This window comes from Pan troglodytes, chromosome 21, assembly GCF_028858775.2.
Source record: "Pan troglodytes isolate AG18354 chromosome 21, NHGRI_mPanTro3-v2.0_pri, whole genome shotgun sequence".
Classification (NCBI taxonomy): domain Eukaryota; kingdom Metazoa; phylum Chordata; class Mammalia; order Primates; family Hominidae; genus Pan; species Pan troglodytes.
The window spans coordinates 7,679,562-7,700,821 of record NC_072419.2 but is presented as its reverse complement, the minus strand read 5'-3'; the positions used below and the strand labels follow the sequence as shown (position 1 = coordinate 7,700,821).

General features: G+C 49.5%; 1 protein-coding gene across 3 annotated transcripts in view; it reads left to right on the top strand.

Annotated features, from left to right (window-relative positions):
* The first annotated feature begins 5,922 nt into the window (after window positions 1–5,922).
* Window positions 5,923–21,260, top strand: part of RSPO4 (R-spondin 4) — a 42,491-nt gene continuing 27,153 nt past the window's right edge. For all 3 annotated transcript variants that reach the window (XM_016937270.3, XM_016937269.3, XM_063803319.1), the window contains exon 1: window positions 5,923–6,802. In XM_016937270.3, the coding sequence (XP_016792759.1) occupies window positions 6,724–6,802 (79 nt within the window). In that variant the 5' untranslated portion in view covers window positions 5,923–6,723. The remainder of the gene's footprint in view (window positions 6,803–21,260) is intronic.

Here is a 21,260-nt window from a genome sequence, read left to right as displayed (position 1 = left end):
TTCTCATTTACTTTTGTGGGCTTTAGGTCCAATGACAGTAAACTTGTTGGAACCCTTGCAATTATTATTATTTTTTTTTTTTGAGAGGAGTCTTGCTCTTGTCACCCAGACTGGAGTGCAATGGCACGATCTTGGCTCACTGCAACCTCTGCCTCCAGGGCTCAAGTGATTCTCCTGCCTCAGCCTCCCAAGTAGCTGGGATTACTGGCATGCACCACCACGCGTGGCTAATTTTTGTATTTTTAATAGAGATGGGGTTTCACCATGTTGGCCAGGCTGGTCTCGAACTCCTGACCTCAAGTGATCCGCCCACCTCAGCCTCCCAAAATGCTGGGATTACAGGCATAGGCCACCGCACTTGGCCTGGAACCCTTGCAATTCTATTCTAGTAAGCCTTGTTCTTCTGGTGCTACTGGGGCTGACATTACCCTGCTACCAAAACCAGACAAAGACAGAACAAAAAAGAGAAATATAGACCAATATTCTTAATGGATTTAGACACAAAAATCCTCAGCAAAATATTAGTAGGTAGAATTCAGCAGTATATAATGGAGAATGGTACACCATGGCCAAGTGGGGCTTATTCCATTGAAGAATGGTTGGTTTTATACTTAAAAATCAATCAATGTAATACACCATATCAGTAGACTAAAGAATAAACATTAAGTGATTATACCAATGTGCAGGAAAAACATTTGACAAAATTCAACAGCCATTCATAATTTTAAAAAATGCTCAGAAAAGTAGCAATAGAGAGGATCTTCCTCAAGGTGATAAAGAGTATCTACAAAAGTCCTACAGTCTAATGTCATAGTGAATGACTGAATGCTTTCCCACTAAGATTGGGAACCAGGCAAGATTGAGAACAAGGATATCTATGCTCATCACACTTACTCGGCATATGGCTGGAAGTTCTAGCAAGTTTGATAAAGCAGGTAAAGGAAACAAAAGGCACAAGATCAGAAGGAAAGAAAACTGTCGCTATTTGCAGTTGATATGATTGTCAATGTTGCAAAACCCAAAAAAATCTACAAAAATACTCCTAGAACTAATATATGAGTTCAGCAAGGTGCTAGGATACAAGATCAACACACGAACATCAGTTGTATTTCTATCTGCTAGCAATGAACACACGGACAGCAAAAATTAAAGTAGAATACCATGTATAATTTCTAAGGGAGAAAAAAGGAAATAGGTATAAATCTAACAAAACATGCACAGGAGTTGTATGCTGAAAATGACAAAACATTTATTTAAAAAAGTCAAAGAAGATCTAAACAAATGGAGAGACATACTATGTTTTTGGATTGAAAGACTCAATATAGTAAAGATGTGAATTCTTCCCAAATTCATATACATGTTTAATGCAATTCTAATCAAACTCACAGCAAGATTCTTGGTAGATATAAACAAGATTATTCTAAAATATATATGAAAAGGCAGAGGAACTAGAATAGCTAAAATAATTTTGAAAAAGAAGAATAAAGTGGGAAGGATCCATCTACCCAATTTCAAGATTTATTATATAGTTACAGTAATCAGTACAGTGTAGTATTGGTAGACAGAAAGACACATAGCCCATGGAATACAGGAGACAGCCCCAAAATAAATCCATGCCAATATGCCCAATTAATTTTTGATAAAGCTTTTACATCAAAGCATACTGGAGCAATTGGACATCCGCAGACGAAAAATAAAAAATGAACCTCGAAATAAACAAAAATTAAAAACGAACATAAACAAAAATAAACAAACATAAACATAAAAAAATAAACAAAAATACAAAATGAACCTTGACATAAACCTCACACTTTGCAAATCACGTAACCAACAAAGAACTTCTATATAGTATATATACATAGAACTCTTAAAACACAATAGTAATGTAAAAATCCAATTTAAAATGTGTGAAAGATATGCACAGACATTTCACCAAAGAGGATACACAGAAACCTATACACAAGTGAGCATGGCACCTTTATTCTTAATAATGAAAAACTAGAAAATACCCAAATGTCCCTCAGTGGGTGAATGGTTAAACAAACTATATTACATTCATATGGTGGAATACTACTCAGCAGTAAAAAGCAAATAACTAATACATGCAAAACTAAAATGAATCTCCAAACAAATTGTGCTAAGTGAAGAAAGCCAAATCTCAAAAAGATGCATACTGCATGACTCCATTATACAATATTTATGTAAAAACAGTTATAGAGATGGGAGGCCAGGCGTGGTGATTCACACCTATAATCCCAGCACTTTGGGAAGCCGAGGTGGAAGAATCACTTGAGCCCAGGAGTTCAAGACCAGCCTGAGAAATATGGCGAAACCTCACCTCTACAAAAAGTAAAAAATTAGCCAGGCATGGTGGCATGCACCTGTAGTCCAGGCTACACAGCTGAGGCAGGAGAAGCTTTAGCCCAGGAGGTCAAGGCTGCAGTGAGCCATGATCGTGCCACTGCACTTCAGCCTGGGTGACACAGCAAGACCCTGTCTCAAAAAATAAAAAATGACAGAGATGGAGAACAGATTAGTGGTTGCTAGGGATTAGGAATGGAAGTGGAGAGGGAGGGTGGAGCCATAAATGGATACCATGAAGGAGTCTTGTGATGATGTTTTAGTATCTTGTTTAAGTATGTTTAAATATCTTGATTGTGGTTGTATTATACAAGGCTACACACAGGTCAACGTTGCATCCTAGGAAGCCCCTCAATCCCTGGCAAACCAGACAGCTGGTCACCCTAGCAGATGGCCCCCTAGTAGGGGCCATCACGTAGCCCTTGCATCTCTGAGGAGAAATTTGGTCTTCACCCGGTGAATAATACAGGTCCTCTGGCTGCTTAAGAAGAGCTTGTAGGGGTCAGAGCAGACACAGGAAGGAGCTACTGCATGACTGGGGCAAGAAATCAGGGTGGCCCAACGTTGGTCAATGGGCCAGATGTTCACCAAATTCTTGCTTTTCCTCCTGTGTGTTGTCTAGCACATGGCTGGACTACATTTCCCAGCCACTCTTGCAGGTAGGTGTGGCCATGTGTCTGAGTTCTGGCCAATGGCTCTGTACTTCCCATAAGCCCTGCCCTTCTCGGTGAGCTTTAAACCAGGTACTGAACAGGGCAGAACACAAGCTGAAAGGAATCTGAGTTCCTGCTATCCCACAGAGAAGGATCTGCTGATCAGGAACACATGCTGTGAGCTTAGTGTGTTTCAGCCATTATACCTGTCTTCATCTATTTGTGACAATGGTGCCTTAACTGACACCCCTTGGGTGCACCCCCCCCCCCCCCACCACCAGAGCATGCCATCAGCATCACTAGCCTCCCTGGGCACCTGTATTGGGGTAGGGGAACTGGATAACAGGCCAAGATGCCCAGACAGCCCCCATAGTTAGAGAACCAAACACCCTCTGAGCATCTTGGGGCATGAAGGGCCCTGAGTTCTGGGCCTTAGAACCCTAGAAATATCCAATTCTGGAAGCACTAAAGGGGCTCTCACAGAACACAAAATCCCATCTGTGCCATTGAACAACTGGGGAAATTGAGCCTAAGAGAACAGAAAGTACTTGAGGTCCCACAGTGAATCTATGGATGAATGAGTGCTTATTCATTCACTCATTTTTTAAAAAAATCCATTCCACAAGTATGTCTTAATCACTGCAGTGTAAGGCACATAGGGACAAAATAGAAGATTCCTGTCCTCATGGAACTCACAAACAAGCAAACAGGAACTGACAGACATGAACAGGTACTACGGAGGGTAAAGCAAGACAAGAGGATAAAGTGCATGGTGGTCCGTTTTACTGGAGTGGTCACAGGGGGCCTCTCTGAGGAGGCAACATCGAGGGGAGACAAGCCCCAAGCATATCTGGGGAAAGATTTTCCAGGCAGAGAGAACAGCAAAAACCGCAGGATGAGTGACAAGAGTCTGAGAAACACGAGGCTAGCTAGAGCAGAGGCAGTGGGGAATAAATAGGGGAAGAAATTCAAGAAGGGGTAAGCAGCTTCATCCTGCAGAGCCGTGTGGCTGGCTGTCAATTCACAATGCACATTGGATCTCTCTGGCCCTGCTCATATGGAAGTTGTCCCCTTTGGACTTTGGAGACTCCAGTACTGGGGGTAGTGGGGAAGGGAATGACCTCCGCTTTCCTAAGGCTTCATCTTCTGGGGTCACCTCATTTCTCCAAGTACCTGCATTCCATGTACAGGCTGGGAGACTTGTGCATCTGGAGAATTCATTCATTCACCATTCATTTATTTATGCATTCATTATGCAAACATTCTGAGCACCGCTGTTTGTCTGGCTCTGGCTTGAAAGAGATGGCAGTTTGGAAGGAGAACAGACACATCCATTGTTACCACCTGATGTGATCAGAGCTGTGATAAAGAGATTGTGGATGCCCAGAGAAGGCACTGGACCTGGCCTGAGAATCAGGGAAGGCTTCCTGGAGCAGAGGCAGTGAAGAAGGAGGTAGGATATAGGATGGTATTCCATGGAGAGGCCTCACAACATGAAAAGCTCAGAGGTGTGAGAGGCCTGTGGTGTTTGTGAAATATTCAAGGGCTGAAATCTCTAAGGCTAAAGAGAGAGGGGTGGGGCAGTGGGAAAGACTGAGATCAGAGATATCAGAACAAGAGGTCCTTGCAGGCCATGGTGATGACCACAATGGGACACCTGGATGCCCATGTCAGCTCAGTCCTTGACTCACTGGGTGGCCTAATCTAGGCACCCCCCAGTCCTGAAGCCTCAGTGGCCTCATCTGTGAAATGGAGCACTTTGGGTGGGCTGGCTCTGACATTCCACCAAGTTCTCCGTGTTGTCTGCCAGCGTTCTTGGGGCCCCACAGAAAGAATGGCCAGGCCAGGGCTGTACCTTCAGCTGCCACACTCTCTGTGTGTTTCCCCTGCCCCTGCCATGCCTTCAAGTGTCCCTCATTGCACTGGGAGAAGGAGCTGGAGGAGATACCAGCATTTACCTTCCATTTCTTTTGGAGCAAGCTCCACATGTAGGAAAAAAGAGGACAGGCTGGGTGGGGTGGCTCACGTCTGTAGTCCCAGCACTTTGGGAGGCTGAGGCAGGTGGATCACTTGAGGTCAGGAGTTTGAGACCAGCCTGGCCAACATGGTGAAACCCCGTCTCTACTAAAAACTACAAAAATTAGCCAGGCATGGTGGCAGGTGCCTGTAATCCCAGCTACTTGGGAGGCTGACGCAGGAGAATCACTTGAACCCAGGAGGCAGAGGTTGCAGTGAGCCGAGATGGCGCCATTGCACTCCAGCCTGGGTGACAGAGTGAAAACCCATCTCAAAAAAAAAGAAAAAAGAAAAGAAAAAGGAAGGACAATTGTTCAGCAAGAGAGTGTCAAGTGTAAGTTTCTCTAGGCCTCCCTCCAAGGCCTCTTCCATTCTGATGAGTCTGTGCCTGAGAAGTGGCTAAGAGGGGCAGGCACTGGACCAGAATGGCCACTGACCTGCTGTGTGGCCTTGGGCAAGTCACTTGGCCTCTCTGAGCTTCCCTTTGCTCCCCAGAAAAGTGGGATGACTCAGAATAGAAACCCAAACCATTGGGTTGTTTTGAAGACTCTATTATATGTCAAGTTCTTAGCAATGCCCACCATATATGCCTCACAAATGATAGCTAGCATGATTGTTGTTGTTTTTGGTGGTTATAGTGACAGGAGAGGTGAGCATGCTGTCGGGTTGAAGGAGGAATTTTGCTCTGAAAGGGTTAAACTTGAACCAGCTGCTCCCAGTCCTGGTGATAAGGTTGGAGGAAACACAGTCCAGGTCCCCAGCCCTGTCACTAGTGGATTTATGAGGTGCTGGTCACTTTGAGTCAGAGTAGATGATCCCCGCAGGCTGCGCAGGAAACATTCAGGGTTAGTGGCCAGAAGGGGCTCAGGCCTCTGTTAAAGAATGAGACAGAGTAGAGAGAAAAAGAGAAAGCCAGGCAGCAGGAGCCCCGCAAACACCCCACCCTGCAGGAGGGGAGAAGGGGAGAGATGGGGTTGAAGGGAGAGACAGAGAAAAGGGAGAACCAGAGGCCCAGCCAGGAGGACACAGACAGCCTGAGAGAGAGACGGCCGGCAAGAGTAAAGGATGCAGGAACAGCCAGGCAGGGTCGGGGGCAGAGCAGGGGAGCGCGGGCCGCGGAAAGACCGAGAAAGCAGGAGACAAGGAGTTGTCCTTAAGGGCCAGAAGGAGGAACAAACAGAGAAAGGGGACTGGGGGGAGGGAAGGAAGATCACAGACGCTGAGAGGGCGCGGGAGACTGCAAGGGTCTCCGGGTGTCCGCGCATCCGTACCTGCGCGCGCGTGCGTACCTGTGGCTGGCGGTGGGCACGTGCACGTGCTCGGGGGCAGTGCTGGGGGCGGGAAAGACGCAAGACCGCGGGCTGCGGGACAGATCGAACTCGAGGACCCTGACCCGGGTGACCCCCGCCCCCTCCCCCCGCGCTCCCGGGCCCCGAGCTGGTTAACGCGCCGCCCCCGCCGCGCCGGCTCCTCCCCGCCAGGGCAGCGCCCCGGCTCCGCCAACGCCCTCGCTAGACCTGGCGGCCGGCCTCTGGGCGGACCGCGGGTCCCTGGCGGCCGGACCGACCCGCGCCTGGCGGATGCGCCCGGCGCGCCCACAGCAGCCCCCGCGCCCGCCGTGCCGCCGCCGGGACGTCGGGCCCTTGGGCCGTCGGGCCGCCTGGGGAGCGCCAGCCCGGATCAGGCTGCCCAGATGCGGGCGCCACTCTGCCTGCTCCTGCTCGTCGCCCACGCCGTGGACATGCTCGCCCTGAACCGAAGGAAGAAGCAAGGTACAAGGGGTGGCTGGGCAGGGCGGCCGGGCAGGCGCTGCGGGGCAGACCGGGGGCCGGAGGACCGGGGGCGGCGGCTTTGGGGGCATCTGCCTGGTGCCTGGCGCCCTGGGCCATTCGCTCCTCCAGACGAGTCTCAACCTCACTTAAGATGGGGAGATTGAGGCTCCAGGGCACCCAGTGAGCGAGCCATTGAGCAGGGTGGGCCAAGGAGACTCACCCAGAAGGGAGAGGGTAGCAGGGCTCTCCGTAGTAGCCGCATGGTCAGCAGAAAGGAGGATGGCTTCGTGCAGAGACAGAAGACTCAAGAGCCAGCCTGGGGGGCACAGGGACTAGGAGACAGACTCAGTGGCGTAGAAGCCATTCCAAGCATCCATGCTCGGCCAGGAAGTGACATAGAGAGCCTTGGGCTGGGCGTCCAGAGGCCCCAGTCCCAGCCTCATCACTCACCCTGACTCCTGGTGTCACCTCCCAGAGGGCAGTGATCCTCCATGGCCCCCCTCTGTTGAGTTCAGCCAGACCTGAGACCTGAGTTCGGGTTCACTTATTCTAATAGGGGATGACCTAGAAGAAGTCCAGCCCCTCAGAGAGCCTTAGCTTTTCCATCTTGACCTCTCAGGCCACTAGGAAGATGAGCCAAGGTTCAGATTATAAATGTACCAGGGGCCGCATGCACTCTCACCTGGGAGTCCTATGCCACAGCCTCGCTGTGAGAGTCAGAACATCCTCAGAAGGTGGGTTGGAGGCTGGCCCTGCAGAGCAGGAGTTGGTAGAGCCTGTGCCTCAGAGAAGGGTAAGCGGGTGAGCAAGTGAGCAAATCGCCTGCCTGAGCTGGGCAGCCCTTTGGCCTCCATGTGCCACTCTTAAGATCAGCAGCCGAATGCCAGCCACTATGCCACGGGTTTTTCATGTCCTAGCTCATCAAATCCCAACTATATGCTCATGACATAGGGGTCGTCCAGTTTTAATAAAGCCTGGGATTCCAAGGCTCAGACTGGTTTAAATAACTGCTGAATTGTCCAGCTGGTGTCTTCTCTCTTTCCAGCCCTGGCATCGGGTCTGAGCAAGGATAAAGGGGAAGGAAAATGAGAGAGGATGGGTTGCCCTCTGGGGCCTTCCATTTGTGTGAAAGCCCTACAGCGACACAGTCACTCCTGGAATGGAGCAGGAAGCAGACAGAGGCTGTGGGAGAATTGGGAGGTGGGATTGGATGGGGTTGGGGAGACTGTGGCCCAAGAGGCCCCAGTTCTTGCTGTGACAGTGAGACAAGGTACTGGAGAGGCGTGTGGTTTTCAGCTGAGCTGGGGTGAGTTTGGGACTCTATGGGGACACTCCTTTGTGAATGGCCTTTGTTTAGTAGTTAGGGGCATGGGCTCTGGAGCCAGGTCAACTGAGTTCAAATCCCAGCTTCCCCAGTTACCAACTGAGTGACTTTGGATAAGTCACTTTGCCTGTCCAATCCTCACTTTACCCATCTGAGGGTCCTTTAGAAGATCTCTGAGATCTTTCTCCATTCTAAACAGTACCAAAAAATCAAACAAACCCCCTTTCCCTTCATCAACCCATCTTTTACTCAAGTATCCTGCTCATAAGGAAGATTGTGAGCAAGACGAGTAGCTAAGGACACAGGCTCCTAATGGGTGCTCGTAAGTATTAATCATTCTCATTTCCTGTCCACTGTGTCTTTGGCTACTCACAGTGGCTTAGTGGAGGGAGGGGAGAGATGCTTGTTTTCTGGATGAGGGAACTGAGGTTCAGAGAAGGAAACTGACTTGTCCAAGGTTGCACAGCAGGTGAGTAGCAAAGCAGGCTCGAATCCCAATCTGCCTGACATAATGCTGAGAAGATATCTTCTGAGGTGTGCTTGTCTTCCCTTCTCAGAGCCTCAGTTTCCTCATCTAAAGAGCAGCTGGTTTAGGCCAGGTGTGGTGGCTCACGCCTGTAATACCAGCACTTTGGGAGGCCAAGGCAGGCGGATCATTTGAGATCAGGAGTTTGAGACCAGCCTGGCTAACATGATGAAACCCTGTCTTTACTAAAAATACAATGATTAGCTGGATGTGGTGGCGGGCGCCTGTAATTCCAGCTACTTGGGAGGCTGAGGCAGGAGAGTTGCTTGAACCCAGGAGGCAGAGGTTGCAGTGAGCCGAGATCATGCCACTGCACTCCAGCCTGGGTGTCAGAGTGAGACTCTGTCTCAACAACAACAACAACAACAACAAAAAGGAGCTGGTTTAGAAGACTTTAAGATGCTTCTCAGCTCAAAAAAGACAAAAAAATAAAAGAAAAATGAAAAATTCCTATCCTGCCCCTTTTGCCCCCCGCCCCATCTACAGCTCACCACCACCTCCCCAGGAGCTCAGTGAGGAGGTAGGGATATGGCCACAATTTGGTGAGGGGCTCTCAGCATCCCTCCTCCAGTACCTGATCTCTTGCCTCTGGGACACACACCTGCCTAGCATCTTCAGAAGAGGCTTAGGGCTCCATTTATTTGTTGGGGGTACAATGGAGATAGCCTTGGATTTCAGTCACACCCCTGACCCAGTTGTGTCATGTGACCTTGGGTGAGTGGATTTTCTCTGTCCCCCGCCCATAGCCTCAGTTTCCCACTGGCACTGCAGTGGGGACCAGAGCTAGATAAACCCTTCCTGTAGCGTATTTTGCAAGGCAGCCACAGGAGTTCTGGTCAAATAGATTGGGAAATGCTGGGTTTAGCAGATTTCTTGGCTGTGAGACTTATCAGAGCATGCTGAAGAGGTGGAGACAGACAGTGTAACCCAGGTGTGATGGCTCAAGCCTATAATCCTGGCACTTTGGGAGGCCAAGATGGGAGGATAGCTTGAGCCCAGGAGTTCGAGACCAGCCTGGGCAACATGGCAAAACTCTACAAAAAATACATTTTTTGTCTCTATAAAAAAATACAAAAAATAGCCAGGCATGTTGGTGGTGGTGCACACCTGTAGTCCCAGCTACTTAGGAAGCCGAAGTGGGAGGATTGCTTCAGCCCAGGAAGGACATCAAGGCTACAGTGAGCCGTGATTGTGCCACTGCACCCCAGCCTGGGCGACAGAGCAGACCCTGTCTCAAAAAAAAAAAAAAAAGAGAGAGAGAGAGTGACCTTTCCCAAACATATTACACATCAGAGACCATTTCTCATAAGGCATCTGCTTGGAAAATTCTGTACACAATCCCTCAGGGTCCTACCAGCTTTGACCTTGTCTAACTTTGGCAGGAGAATGTGTCCTGAAAACACCTGGGTATCGGCAGTGCTTCATTCATTCACTTGTTCATTTCACAGGGCAGCCTCTGTGCCAGGCTCTGTGTTGGGGACCTTGGAGATACCCAGGTGAGCAGCCCTGGGCCTGTCCTTGGGGAGCTGCCACCATAGAGGGATGACCCTTTCCCACCTTTCTCCAGCCTCCCCCATGCCTGAGTCTTTGGCCTTAGCGTTTAAGCCAGGTCTGCACAATCCCGAGGAATGAGGTGCTGGGCTGGCATCTGCCCTCTCTGAGCCTGCTTGAGGCCTGGTTCCCACAGGCCCATCCTTCCTCAGGCTCCGGCGTCACTGCGTCTTAATGAAGCCCAATTTTTCTCTTTCTAGGAAAGAATGAAGTAAAAGACTTGAGAAAGATTCTTGGATCTCAAGTGTCTCTTACAAAACAGCATGTTGATTAATGAAGTGTAAATGAATCAGAACCAGATGGGGACATTTTTTTGAAACATGCTGGGGTGTCCTGGCAATGGGACAGTAGGGCAGAGTGAGGGGGCCCTGGTTCGCATCCCTAGATCTGGAGGTCCATTTAGGCAAGGAGGAGATGCCAGCCTGTGACTGACTTTCCCTGACATCCAAGGCCTTCTGGGGAGGGACCCCCACATTCACATGGAGCTTCTGGATCTTTCTAGACCTGAGCAAGCAAGGGGCAAAGTGAAGAGCCCTGGGTTCAAACCTTGAGCCCTCTCCTGCCCTAGATATGTGACATTAAGCAGGCCACATGCCTTCTCCCGTCCGTGCTTCCCCATCTGTGAAATGGGAAAACTTACACCTACCTCTCTGAGCAATTGGGAAGATTTACTGCAGTCCAAGAGGAAAGGGGGCCAAAGGCACACAGTAGGGGCTTCATAAGGATTTGACCACTTTCCCTTCCCATTTTACAGCAGAGCAGACATGCCCTGGACCGGAAGGGAGTGGGGTCTCACGTGGGTTAAGCTCATCTCTGCCTCTAGCTTGTGGTGCATCTGGAGCAAACCTTCTCCTCTCTCTGAGCTTGTTTTTCTTTATTGTAAATTGACTGTGGCAGTGCCCACTCCAGAGGCCTGTTATGTGGAGTTAATATGACGCTTCCGTTTAAATTGCAAAGCCCCATGTGGAGGGCCAGGCAGACAGCACTGTCTCCTGTACACGGACAGATGCACCAAGCCCTGGGCAAGCAGGCGCCATCGCTGGGCACGAACAAAGTATGTCCCCCGAGTGCTGGCATCCAGGTGAAGCCAGGTTTAGATGCAGGGGTAGTTCTGAAAGGGATTCCTACAGGGCGGGGTTGGGTAATGACTGGACATTGAGGGCTGAGGGAATGGCGCTGAGTCTTAATAGGATGTAACCTTGGGTCTCTCGGCTTGGGTTTCTTCATAACATAGGGGCTGGTTGAGAAATGGAAAGCTGAATGCTTGGCAGATAGTAGGTGGTCAATCAATTGAGCTCCATTTGCCATCCTTCTTCCACTCGGCGTTCTGAAGCCAAGCCTGGGTGCAAAAGAGATGCTGCTTTTCCATCCCATTGCCCCACCACGGGGGGCCCCACCTCCCTCTCCTGTGAACGGAAACCATCCAACCCCCCTGCCCAGCCACTGAAGGAGATTCAGGCCACTGAGATTGAGGCCACTGAGGAAGGAGGGAGGCGGGCCATGTGCCGGGAGCTGTGCAGGTGGGGCTGCGCATCCTCACTCTGCCACTGCCTTGTGTTATGCCTGTTTCCCATACACGGGAACTGAGGCTCAGAAAGCATCAATGGCCTGCCAAAGAGCTCACAGCTGCTGAGCCAGGACCTGGACCCAGAGTTTTGGAGGCTCCAAAGCCCGTGCAATAGATATAGAAATGAATCATGTCAGTGATTTGCCAGGGCTGCAAGGTGTAAGTGTCTGAGAGGAACCCCATCGGGGGGAGTAGGATTTAGGATTTTGTCAGGCAGAGGTGGCAGTAAGGTGAGGACCTCTGCAGGATGAGGAGAGAGTGTGGCCAGGTGGGGAGGGCACAAGGGACTGCGTGGCCGAAGGAAGTGAAGTTCTGATTGCAGATTGGGCCGGAGTCCAGTCATGGAGGGCCTTGGGTACCATTCTCCAGTCACCATCATCATGAAGAAATACTTATTGGGTCCTTCCTGTGGGCCAGGCCCTGGGCTGGGTGTTGAAAAGGACAGCAGAGATGGGTGTTCCTCCATTTCTGCCGCCAGAGGACTATTTTTGTATGGCCTTCAAGCTAAGAATACTGGAATATGCAACAGATCGTATGTGGTGCAAAAAGCCTAAAGTATTTACTATTGGGCTCTTGAGATCCATCAATGAGAACATCATGGACAAGACCTCTGAGGCTGCACCTCAGCACACCCTTGAGAGCAGGCTGGTGGTGGTGGTCTCAGCCTCAGCTGGGGAATCCAAGACAAAGAGGGGAGGTTGCTTGGCTAAGGTGTCACATGGATAGGGTTTGTTCATCCATCCTCCCATCTGGTGAAAAAACTGAAGCTCCCATTAGTTTAAAGTTTTCCAAGCTGAGGTTTACAATGCACCAGCAGGTGAGGACAATAAATTTAGCAATAGCCAGCATTTTCAAATGAAATGGAATGGAATGGTAATGGAACAGAACGGAACGGAACAGAACGGAATGGAATAGAACTGACTAAAACAGAGTGGGGTCAGCAAACATTTTTTGCGAAGGGTCAGATAGTAAATACTTTAGGCCTTGCAAACCACATACAATCTGTCACGTACTCCAGTCCTCTTAGCTCACAGGCAACACAAAAGCATCCAAATTTGGTCCAGAGGCTGCGATTTTTGCCAACCTCCTTTTTAGACTATATCAGAGTGCATTGCAAGTGTGAAAACTATTATTATGAGAAATGTGTTTCAGTTTACACATATATGTGAATGGGTGTATGAGTGGGTGAGTGTGCGTGCACATATATGTGGATGTATGTGAGTGTGTGCATGCATGTGCATGTGTGTACTACTGTGTCTACTGATATAAAAATGTATTTCTTACCATTGTCAAAATAGTGTGGAGGCTGCTGGACCAGCTGAGTCCATCTTCTGTGCTCAGCCCCTTTCAGTCATGGCCTAATGGAGGCCCTCCTGACAGCTGTAAGGGGCAGATTCCAGGAGGATCTTTATATTATAGATGAGGAGACTGAGGCCCAGTGGGTGGTACAGCAACAGACAGGGGTGCTGGGATGTAAGCCCAGAGAGTCTGTCTCTGGAGCTCCAAACAATTGCCTTAGTTCAGATGCTTGTTTCTAATCGCCCTGAATCTGACAGCTACATCATTCCCCAGGTGTGTGGATTTTAGCTCCTGGAAGGTGGAATGATGTGTCGGGGCCCTAAATCTCCTCCTGCATCAAACACCTCTGCGCGGCCAGGGCATGGCAGACATTGCACGCTCCTTTCCTTTGGTCCTCACCCCAGTCCTGCCTGGTGGATATGCCTCTACCGCCAGCTTACAGAAGAGGGAAGTTGGTTCAGAGAGGGGAACTGGCTTATCCAAAGTAACGTCGCAAATACATGTGTGAGCTGGGTCTTCTTAATTCCAAAACCCACAGCAAATCCTGCCTACGGTAGACTTCTGAAAACCCATCTAATGCTGCCATTAACCACCTTCTTGTTTGTGTAGCACTTTATAGTTTGCAGAGCAATTCAGCTTTCATTTTCTCTCTGAAATTCTGGAGAAGGGTTCTAGAATAATGAAGTGATAAGGCCAAAAAGGCCAAGTGAGACCTTTGAGACCAATCCTTGTAAAATTGGAGACTCAAGCAGGGAAGTACCTTACTCAAGGTCACCCAGCTGTGAGTAGAAGTGAGGGTTCAGGAGACTAGCGGTGAAGGCAAAACTTGAATTGGTAGAGGAAGGCAGCCTGCTCCAGAGCCTGATAGGTTGCGAGCCTCTCATAGCCTCAGTCTCCCCCCGCGTGACTTGGAAATGCTCAGTGTGCTTTGCCTTTTTTCCCAGGGCTGGGACAAATGTCAGAAGACAGGATGGAGCCAGGTGCAGTGGCTCACGCCTGTAATCCCAGCACTTTGGAAGGCTGAGGCAGGCAGATCACCTGAGGCCAGGAGTTCGAGACCAGCCTGGCCAACATGGTGAAACCCCATCTCTACTCAAAATACAAAAATTAGCTGGGTGTGTTAGTGCACACCTGTAATCCCAACTACCAACTACTCAGGAGGCTGAGGCATGAGAATCACTTGAACCTGGAAAGCAAAGGTTGCAGTGAGCTGAGATTGCACTGCTGCACTCCAGCCTGGGTGACAGAACAAGACTTCATCTAAAAAAAAATTAAGACAGGATGGAAGCTGGAGGGCTTTCGCACATCCAAGGCTGTGTGCAGGAATTTCTTAATAATCAGAGGCCAGCCCAGGGCTGGGTGCCTCTTAAGGGCCTCTAGAGTTACCTAGGCAAGGTGGAGCCTCTCCACAGGGTCTGAGGTTTGGCTGTGTGATTTTGTGAAAGAGACCAAGCCACGGAGCCATCATGGCCTCAAGGCTAGTCCTGTCCTCAGAGTCTTGGGCTATAGGCACCATCAGGACATAGAACAGCCCTGGGGGTGGACCCTGGGGAGCACACTCCTCACCTACATCTCTACACACATGTATGTTCCCCAAAACATATTTTTTCTTTAAAAATACTTAACTTTCATTGGCATCAAAGGTTTACAAAAGTCACTTTGGATTTTGTTTCGTGGTTGAGCATTTATGTGAGTAGACATGAGGGTGCAGGAGTTGCCAGATGTTACCTGCATTCTTTTATGTAACAATTTCAGACACTGTTCTATGTACTTTGTATGTATTAATTGATTAAATTACCTTAATAAACCTGTGCAGTGGGCAGTAGCATTCCTATTTTACAGACAAGAAAACTGAGGCACGGGAAGGTTAAGTAACTTTGCCCAAGGCCACTCAGCCAAGGTTCACATCCTTCCTTGCCCCAGAGCCCAGCTCTAACTACTGAACTTAATTGCCTCCCAGCCTCATTTCATCCTCACAGCACCCCTCTGAGGGGCCTGTTATTACCCACATTTTACAGAGGAGGAAGCAGTTAAAAGAGAGGCGCATTCATTGAAGTATATGCAGTTGCCATTTTTCTAGGTCATAAACAGCCAAATATTAGCAATTTCATGTTTCTACCCCATAGCTTGGCAGAGTAAGTTTGGCAAAAACCAGGATTCCATCCAGACAATTGATTCCAAAGCCTGAGTCCATAACCACCATGCCAGCCCTCCTCCCAGGCTACCCACATTATAGCCCCATGAAGTGGCTTGACCCTATTATTCTCCCTCTTCTACAGATGAGGCCTTCCACATTCAGGGAGGGGAATCAACTTGCCAAGGACACACAGCCAGGCTGGGGAAAAGTCGCTCCCAGGTCTCTGTGGGCTGGAGCTTTTTTTCCTAGCCCTGTGGAACAGCAGCATCCAGGACACATTTGCCCTCAGCCCCGCCCTCGGAGATTCTTCCAGATCCCTTCGGGAATGGTCTGCTTCCCATCTCCGGATGGGTGACGCCAACTCCACCCGGACACTGCTGTCCCATGCTGGGCCGCCACTGCCTGCCCTGGAATGATTTCTTGCAGTAATGCAGCATGATTCATAGGGCCCTTGCTCTGTGGCCCATAGTGGGGGCTCTGATGTGCCATTGCGGAGGGGGTGGGAAATTCTGTTTCACCAGCTCAAAACAGAGGCATTCCCAAGCCCAGAGGACCCAGGCCACATGGGGAAACCACTCCCTTTCTCTGGAAGCCTCCACTTTCCCTGGAGCCCGATGGCAGAGCCCACATCCGCCGGGGTGGAGACATGAAGAGAAGGAATGTCACAGCTGCCCTTCTGAGCCTGATCTGGGGTTGGCCAGTGGGCACAGCTGTCTCTAGCAAGTCCCGGATGAGCACTGGGGGCTTGGCAGGCTGTCACGAAGGCTGTGGGCTCTGCCACTTACTGGCTGAGTGACCTTGGGCAGGTCATCTCTCCCTTCTGTGCCCCCGTTGGCTAATTTGCAAAATGAGGCATGAAACATAGACAAACGCATTGTTAGTACATAGGGAGTGCTTGTCAATGATGGTTAAAAGGGCCTGGTGCCACGCAGGGAGTGTGAGATTTGGGCTGTGGACAGTCCTGGGCTCAGCTCCCAGTTCTGTTACTGCCATGCTTGGGTGACAGTATTTGACTCCTGAATCTCGATGTTGTCTGTCAATACAATGGGGACAATAAGAGCATCTACCTCATATGGTTTTCAAGATGACTATGCATGTGACCCCCCTGGAAGACAGTCAGTGTTTCTTTAATGGTGATAACTGTCATGCGTCATGGAGGGGGGTGTTGGGCTCTTCCTAGTGTACAGAACGTTCGAGCCTGATGTCAGAGATGGCCCTGCCTCTGTTTGAAAGTCCTCAGCAGACCTAACTCATCTAAAGAAGGTCATTTTGAGCATGCCAGATTCAGAGGATAGGGTGGTCCTAAGTGCTGTGTGACTGTGGCACAGTGACCCACCCTCTCTGAGTCTCTGTTCACTCCTCTATGAAAGTGGACCTCAGAGCCTGGGCAACAAGAGCGAAACTCCGTCTCAAAAAAAAAAAAAAAAAAAGAAAGTGGACCTCAGAGGACAGCAGTGAGGATGGGACAGTGAGGATGGGGTGATGTAACATGCATGCGTGTGCGTGTGCGTATGTTGCCAGCACATTACAAATGCATAAATGATGTGATGGCTATTTTGGGGGGAAGCCATGATGGGGCCTGACGTCCTGCCCTCTGCCCACAGCGGGCTGGAAAAACCGAATCAGATGCTGCCTGCGGGCATGCTCTGACTTCCTCCTCCTCTCTCACTCCCTACACCACCCCCCTCATTCACTTCCCCCGCCTCCCTGCAGGCATTTGAGCCAATCGGACTCCTTAATTCACAGCACCTCATCAGCATCCATCTAGCAAGACCTTGCTCTCCTTTGATGTTTCTATTAGTTTTTCTTTATTCTTTAGATTGTTAAAAATAGCTGATTTTTTATTTTACTCGTAAAAATTCTTTCATGTATTCTTACATTTTTAAATTTTATTTCACTTAAACATTTTACTTTTATTTTTAACATTTTTGTTTTTATTAATTTTAATGTATTTAAATTATTTTACAAATGTATTTTTTATTTGAATGGATTTTTACACTTTATTTTTATACCTTATTTTTAAATTTTTATTTTGTTACTTAATTTCGTTTTTGAATGTTATTTTAACTGTTTAAATTTGTTTTAATCATGTAATTCTTATTCACCTGATTTTTAATTTTAAATTTTATTTTTTTCACTTTTTAAACATTTTATTTTTATTTTTCCCACTTTTAAAATTGGAATTCCTGAATTTTTCTTGTCAATTTGTAGGGCTTCCTTGTATTACCTAGATATCAATCCCATGTTCATTTTAACACAAAAAAAATCTTTTTTAATCTGACTTTGTAGAGTCCTCACCTTTGGAGAGTAGAAATCATTGCTTACCATGCTGTCAGTGTGGTCAAATCCATTGGTTTTTGAGTGGGGAGAGGGGCATTGTTCTGCCTTATGGTCTGGGTTTTCTGATCTTAGTAAAAAGTCTGTATGAGAAGGTCTTACAAGAAGTCACCCCAGAGCCAGGCGCATTGACTCTCGCCTGAAATCCCAGCTACTCACGGGGCTGAGGTGGGGGGACGGCTTGAGCCCAGGAGTTCGAGGCCAGCCCGGGCAATGTGGTGACACCCCTTCTTTTAAAATAAACAAGCAAAGTCACACTCCAGAGTGTGAGCTTGGATCTGCTACTCCTCAACATTGGACCACCCTTCCCGCGAGGGATTCTTCCAAGTGTTAGTGCTGCTGCAGCAGCCCTCGGGCCTTCCTGAGGACGCTAGTGGGACGCTCAGTTGCGACAATGCTCCTCTGTCCACGCTCCTTCCTGACTGTGCCCTAGGATCACAGCCTGCAGTTGGCACGCATCTGCGGAGCATGTGCTGCAAGCCAGACCCTGTCCTTGGGGTCCCCCTTCCCCATACTCTGATGGAGGTAGTAAGCTCAACAGCGGTGAATTTTCCTCTAAGAGAGACATCAGCTGGAGACTCCCTGCCCCTGGAGGCGAGTGACATTGGCTTGAACAACACCCCACAGGGGCTCAAAATCCCCCACAAGGAGTATTCTCAGCCAGCAGCTTACACTTCCCGCTCGCCCCTGGCTGAGGGCTGCTTTGGCTGAACCAGTTCAGTTTGTGGATCATCTCATTCTCTTGCATCAACAACTCCCCACCCCAGGAAGAGAGAGAGGGAAAGAGAGAGAGAGACTGAGAAAGAAAGAGAAAGGAAGGAAGGAAGGAGGGAGGGAGGGAAAAGAAAAGAGAAAGAGAAAGAATGAAGGAAAACATATCAGGACGTTTGTGTGCAAAGCCAGCTTTTCTGACTGTCTGGGGGTTACTGCTAAGGGCTCCATCCCTGCAATGCAAACAGTTCCAGACTAAAGGCACTTGGAGTAGCCTTCCCCCTCCTGCCTTCACTTGGCTGATATAACTCCTGTCTGCCCCCACAAACAGTTTAGGGTCCATCCCTGGTGTGCCTCGGGCCCTGAGAGAGGTAGGACTTTAAATAGCATTTGTCGGCCTTTGGAAGCCCAGCTGGCAGGAGTTGGCAGGGAGGGGTGACGGACCACAAGGCGGGCTCCTCCCCAGTAGTTAGGAGCTGGGCTCAGTTTTGCATTCCTCCTGGCTCCTCCTGTGAATGCTTGGGCCAACCCCTTTACCTCTCCGAGCCTCAGTTTTCTCATCCCTGCCAATGGAGTAAGTGTAGCCCCCACCTTGTGGGGTTATGGCAAGTTTTAATGATTTAGTACAAGGACCTGGGTGGCACAGGTCCTGGCACACTGTGAACACTCAGCCAGCATTAGCCTAGTTCTGTTTTTTGCAGTTCTGGTCCCTTTGAAAATCGGCCAGAGCTCTCAGAGGCCTGCGTCTCCAGCTGAGGGTGGGGTAGGACAGCCTGTAGCTGCTCATCTTGGTTCCAGCCCAGAATCCAGGTTATAACTGGGTAAGAAGGGTTATGGTTCCCACTTTGCGGATGAGGAAACTGAGGCCCACTAACAGTGAGTGCAGAATTTCCATGCCTGTGCAGGCCCAGGTCCCGCTAGCTGCCTGGATTTGGGTTTGGTGGAGATAGTGCCCCCAGGGCCAGGAGAGGTTTCCAAGGTGGAGCCCCCAACTCCCTGTGTTCCTGCCACCCCCACCATGCACTGGGTCTCTTTCCCCTTTTCTCATTCAACTCCTCCCTACTGGCATCCTACCATTTATTGAGCACCTACAATGCACCAGAGGCTTTGTGTGCATTGCCCACAACCTTAGGATCCTCCTACCTGGTGAGTGTTTGCCGTATGAGCTGGGCACACAGCCAGGTGCTCTGCAGGTTATTACCTCACTTTACCCTGCAAGCGATTCTTTAATATCATCATTCCTATTTTGCAGATGAGGTGCAGAGACTCAGAGAGGTCAAAGGGCCTTCCTAGGGTCAAGGTGGCAGAGCTGGGACTCAAACCTGGGTTCCCTCCTGCCTGGTGCTGCCTCCCATCTCTTTACTTCCAGGGGCTGGGCAGTTAGTCTGGGAGCCTCGACTGGGTGGAATGTCACAGTTGTGAGAATAGGTGACTCTACTACCTATTCTCAACTTGGAAAACGACTTAGGGAGCCACCCAGATACTGCCTTGGGTTTCACACCAGCTTGGGAGATGGGGGCCGGAGGGTATGCAGTCTGCTTAAAATAGCAACTAGAGGAACTCAGAACAAGTACTTCATCCCAGCAGCTGCAAAAGTCAAGAGGCAACAAGAGGTCAAGGAATCACAGTTTGAACCAATGACCAGGAGAGGCAGAAGCGATTTGGGGCATTTATGGAGGAGGCTGTGGGGTAGACACAGTCATGGGATTCTAGGTCTAGGTCTCTTAAAAGCTGAGATCTGGCTGGGCGCAGTGGCTCTCGCTTGTTATCCCAGCACTTTGGGAGGCTGAGTCGGGTGGATCACTTGAGGTCAGGAGTTCAAGACCAGCCTGACTAACATGGTGAAACCCCATCTCTACTAAAATTACAAAAAGTAGCCAGGCATGGTGGTGGGTGCCTGTAATCCCAGTTACTAGGGAAGCTGAGGCAGGAGAATTGCTTGAACCTGGGAGGCAGAGGTTGCACTGAGTCGAGATCACACCACCGCACTCCAGCCTGAGTGACAGAGCAAGACTGTGTCTCAAAAATAAATAAATACATAAATAAAAACAGCTAAGATCTGTCTAGCATGTGCTATGTGCTGCACTGTGGACTGAGTCACTTACCCTTTAATCTTCATGATAACCCATGAGCAGAGCTTGTCTGTCCACCCTCCCTGGATCCACCCACTTCTTATAGCTGCCAGCCTCGTCCAGGCCACTAGAATGACCACAGCCCATACACCCTGAGCTCCCAGCTTCTACTCCTGCCCCACAGTCCATTCCCCTCAGCACCAGAGAAGCTTTCAAGGTGGCAGACACTCCTCGGCTTGCAACCCACAGTGGCTTCCCAACTCACTTCCAGGAAAATCCAGCACCATCCAAACTCATCCATGTGTCCTGGGGGTCTGGCCCCTCTGCCTCCAGACCTCACCACCCACCACTCTCCCCTCAGTCACTGCACTCTGGCCTTGCTGCTCTCTTCCACACCACGTTCTTTGCCGCTTCTGGGCTTTTGTACCCACTGGTCCCTCCGCCAAGAGTGCTTTCTTGTGTATCTCAGAGATGCCCTTCCAGGCGGCCCAGGCCCTCCCTCCTGCCACTCTGTGTACCCAAATTCAATTCCCTGTCATTCTCTGAAATGATCTCCCTCTCCCACTTAGGATGTAAACTTCATGAGGGGAAGGTCTGTCTCATTCACTGATGTATCTGCAGTGCCTTGAAAAGTGCCTGGCACATAGTAGGCCCTCAATAAATATTTGTGGAAGGAACAAGCTTTTCAGTGGGTGGGTGATTGTGTCCATTTTAATCTTGTTTGTTTTTGAGACAGGGTCTCTCTCTGTCACCCAGACTGGAGGGCAATAGCACGATCTTAGCTCATTGCAGCCTTGACCTCTCGGGCTCAAGCAGTCCTCCCACCTCAGCCTCCTGAGTAGCTGGGACTATAGGCACGCATCACCATGCCTGGCTAATTTTTTTTTTTTTTATTTTCATAGAGATAAGCGTCTCACTATGTTGCCCAGGCTGG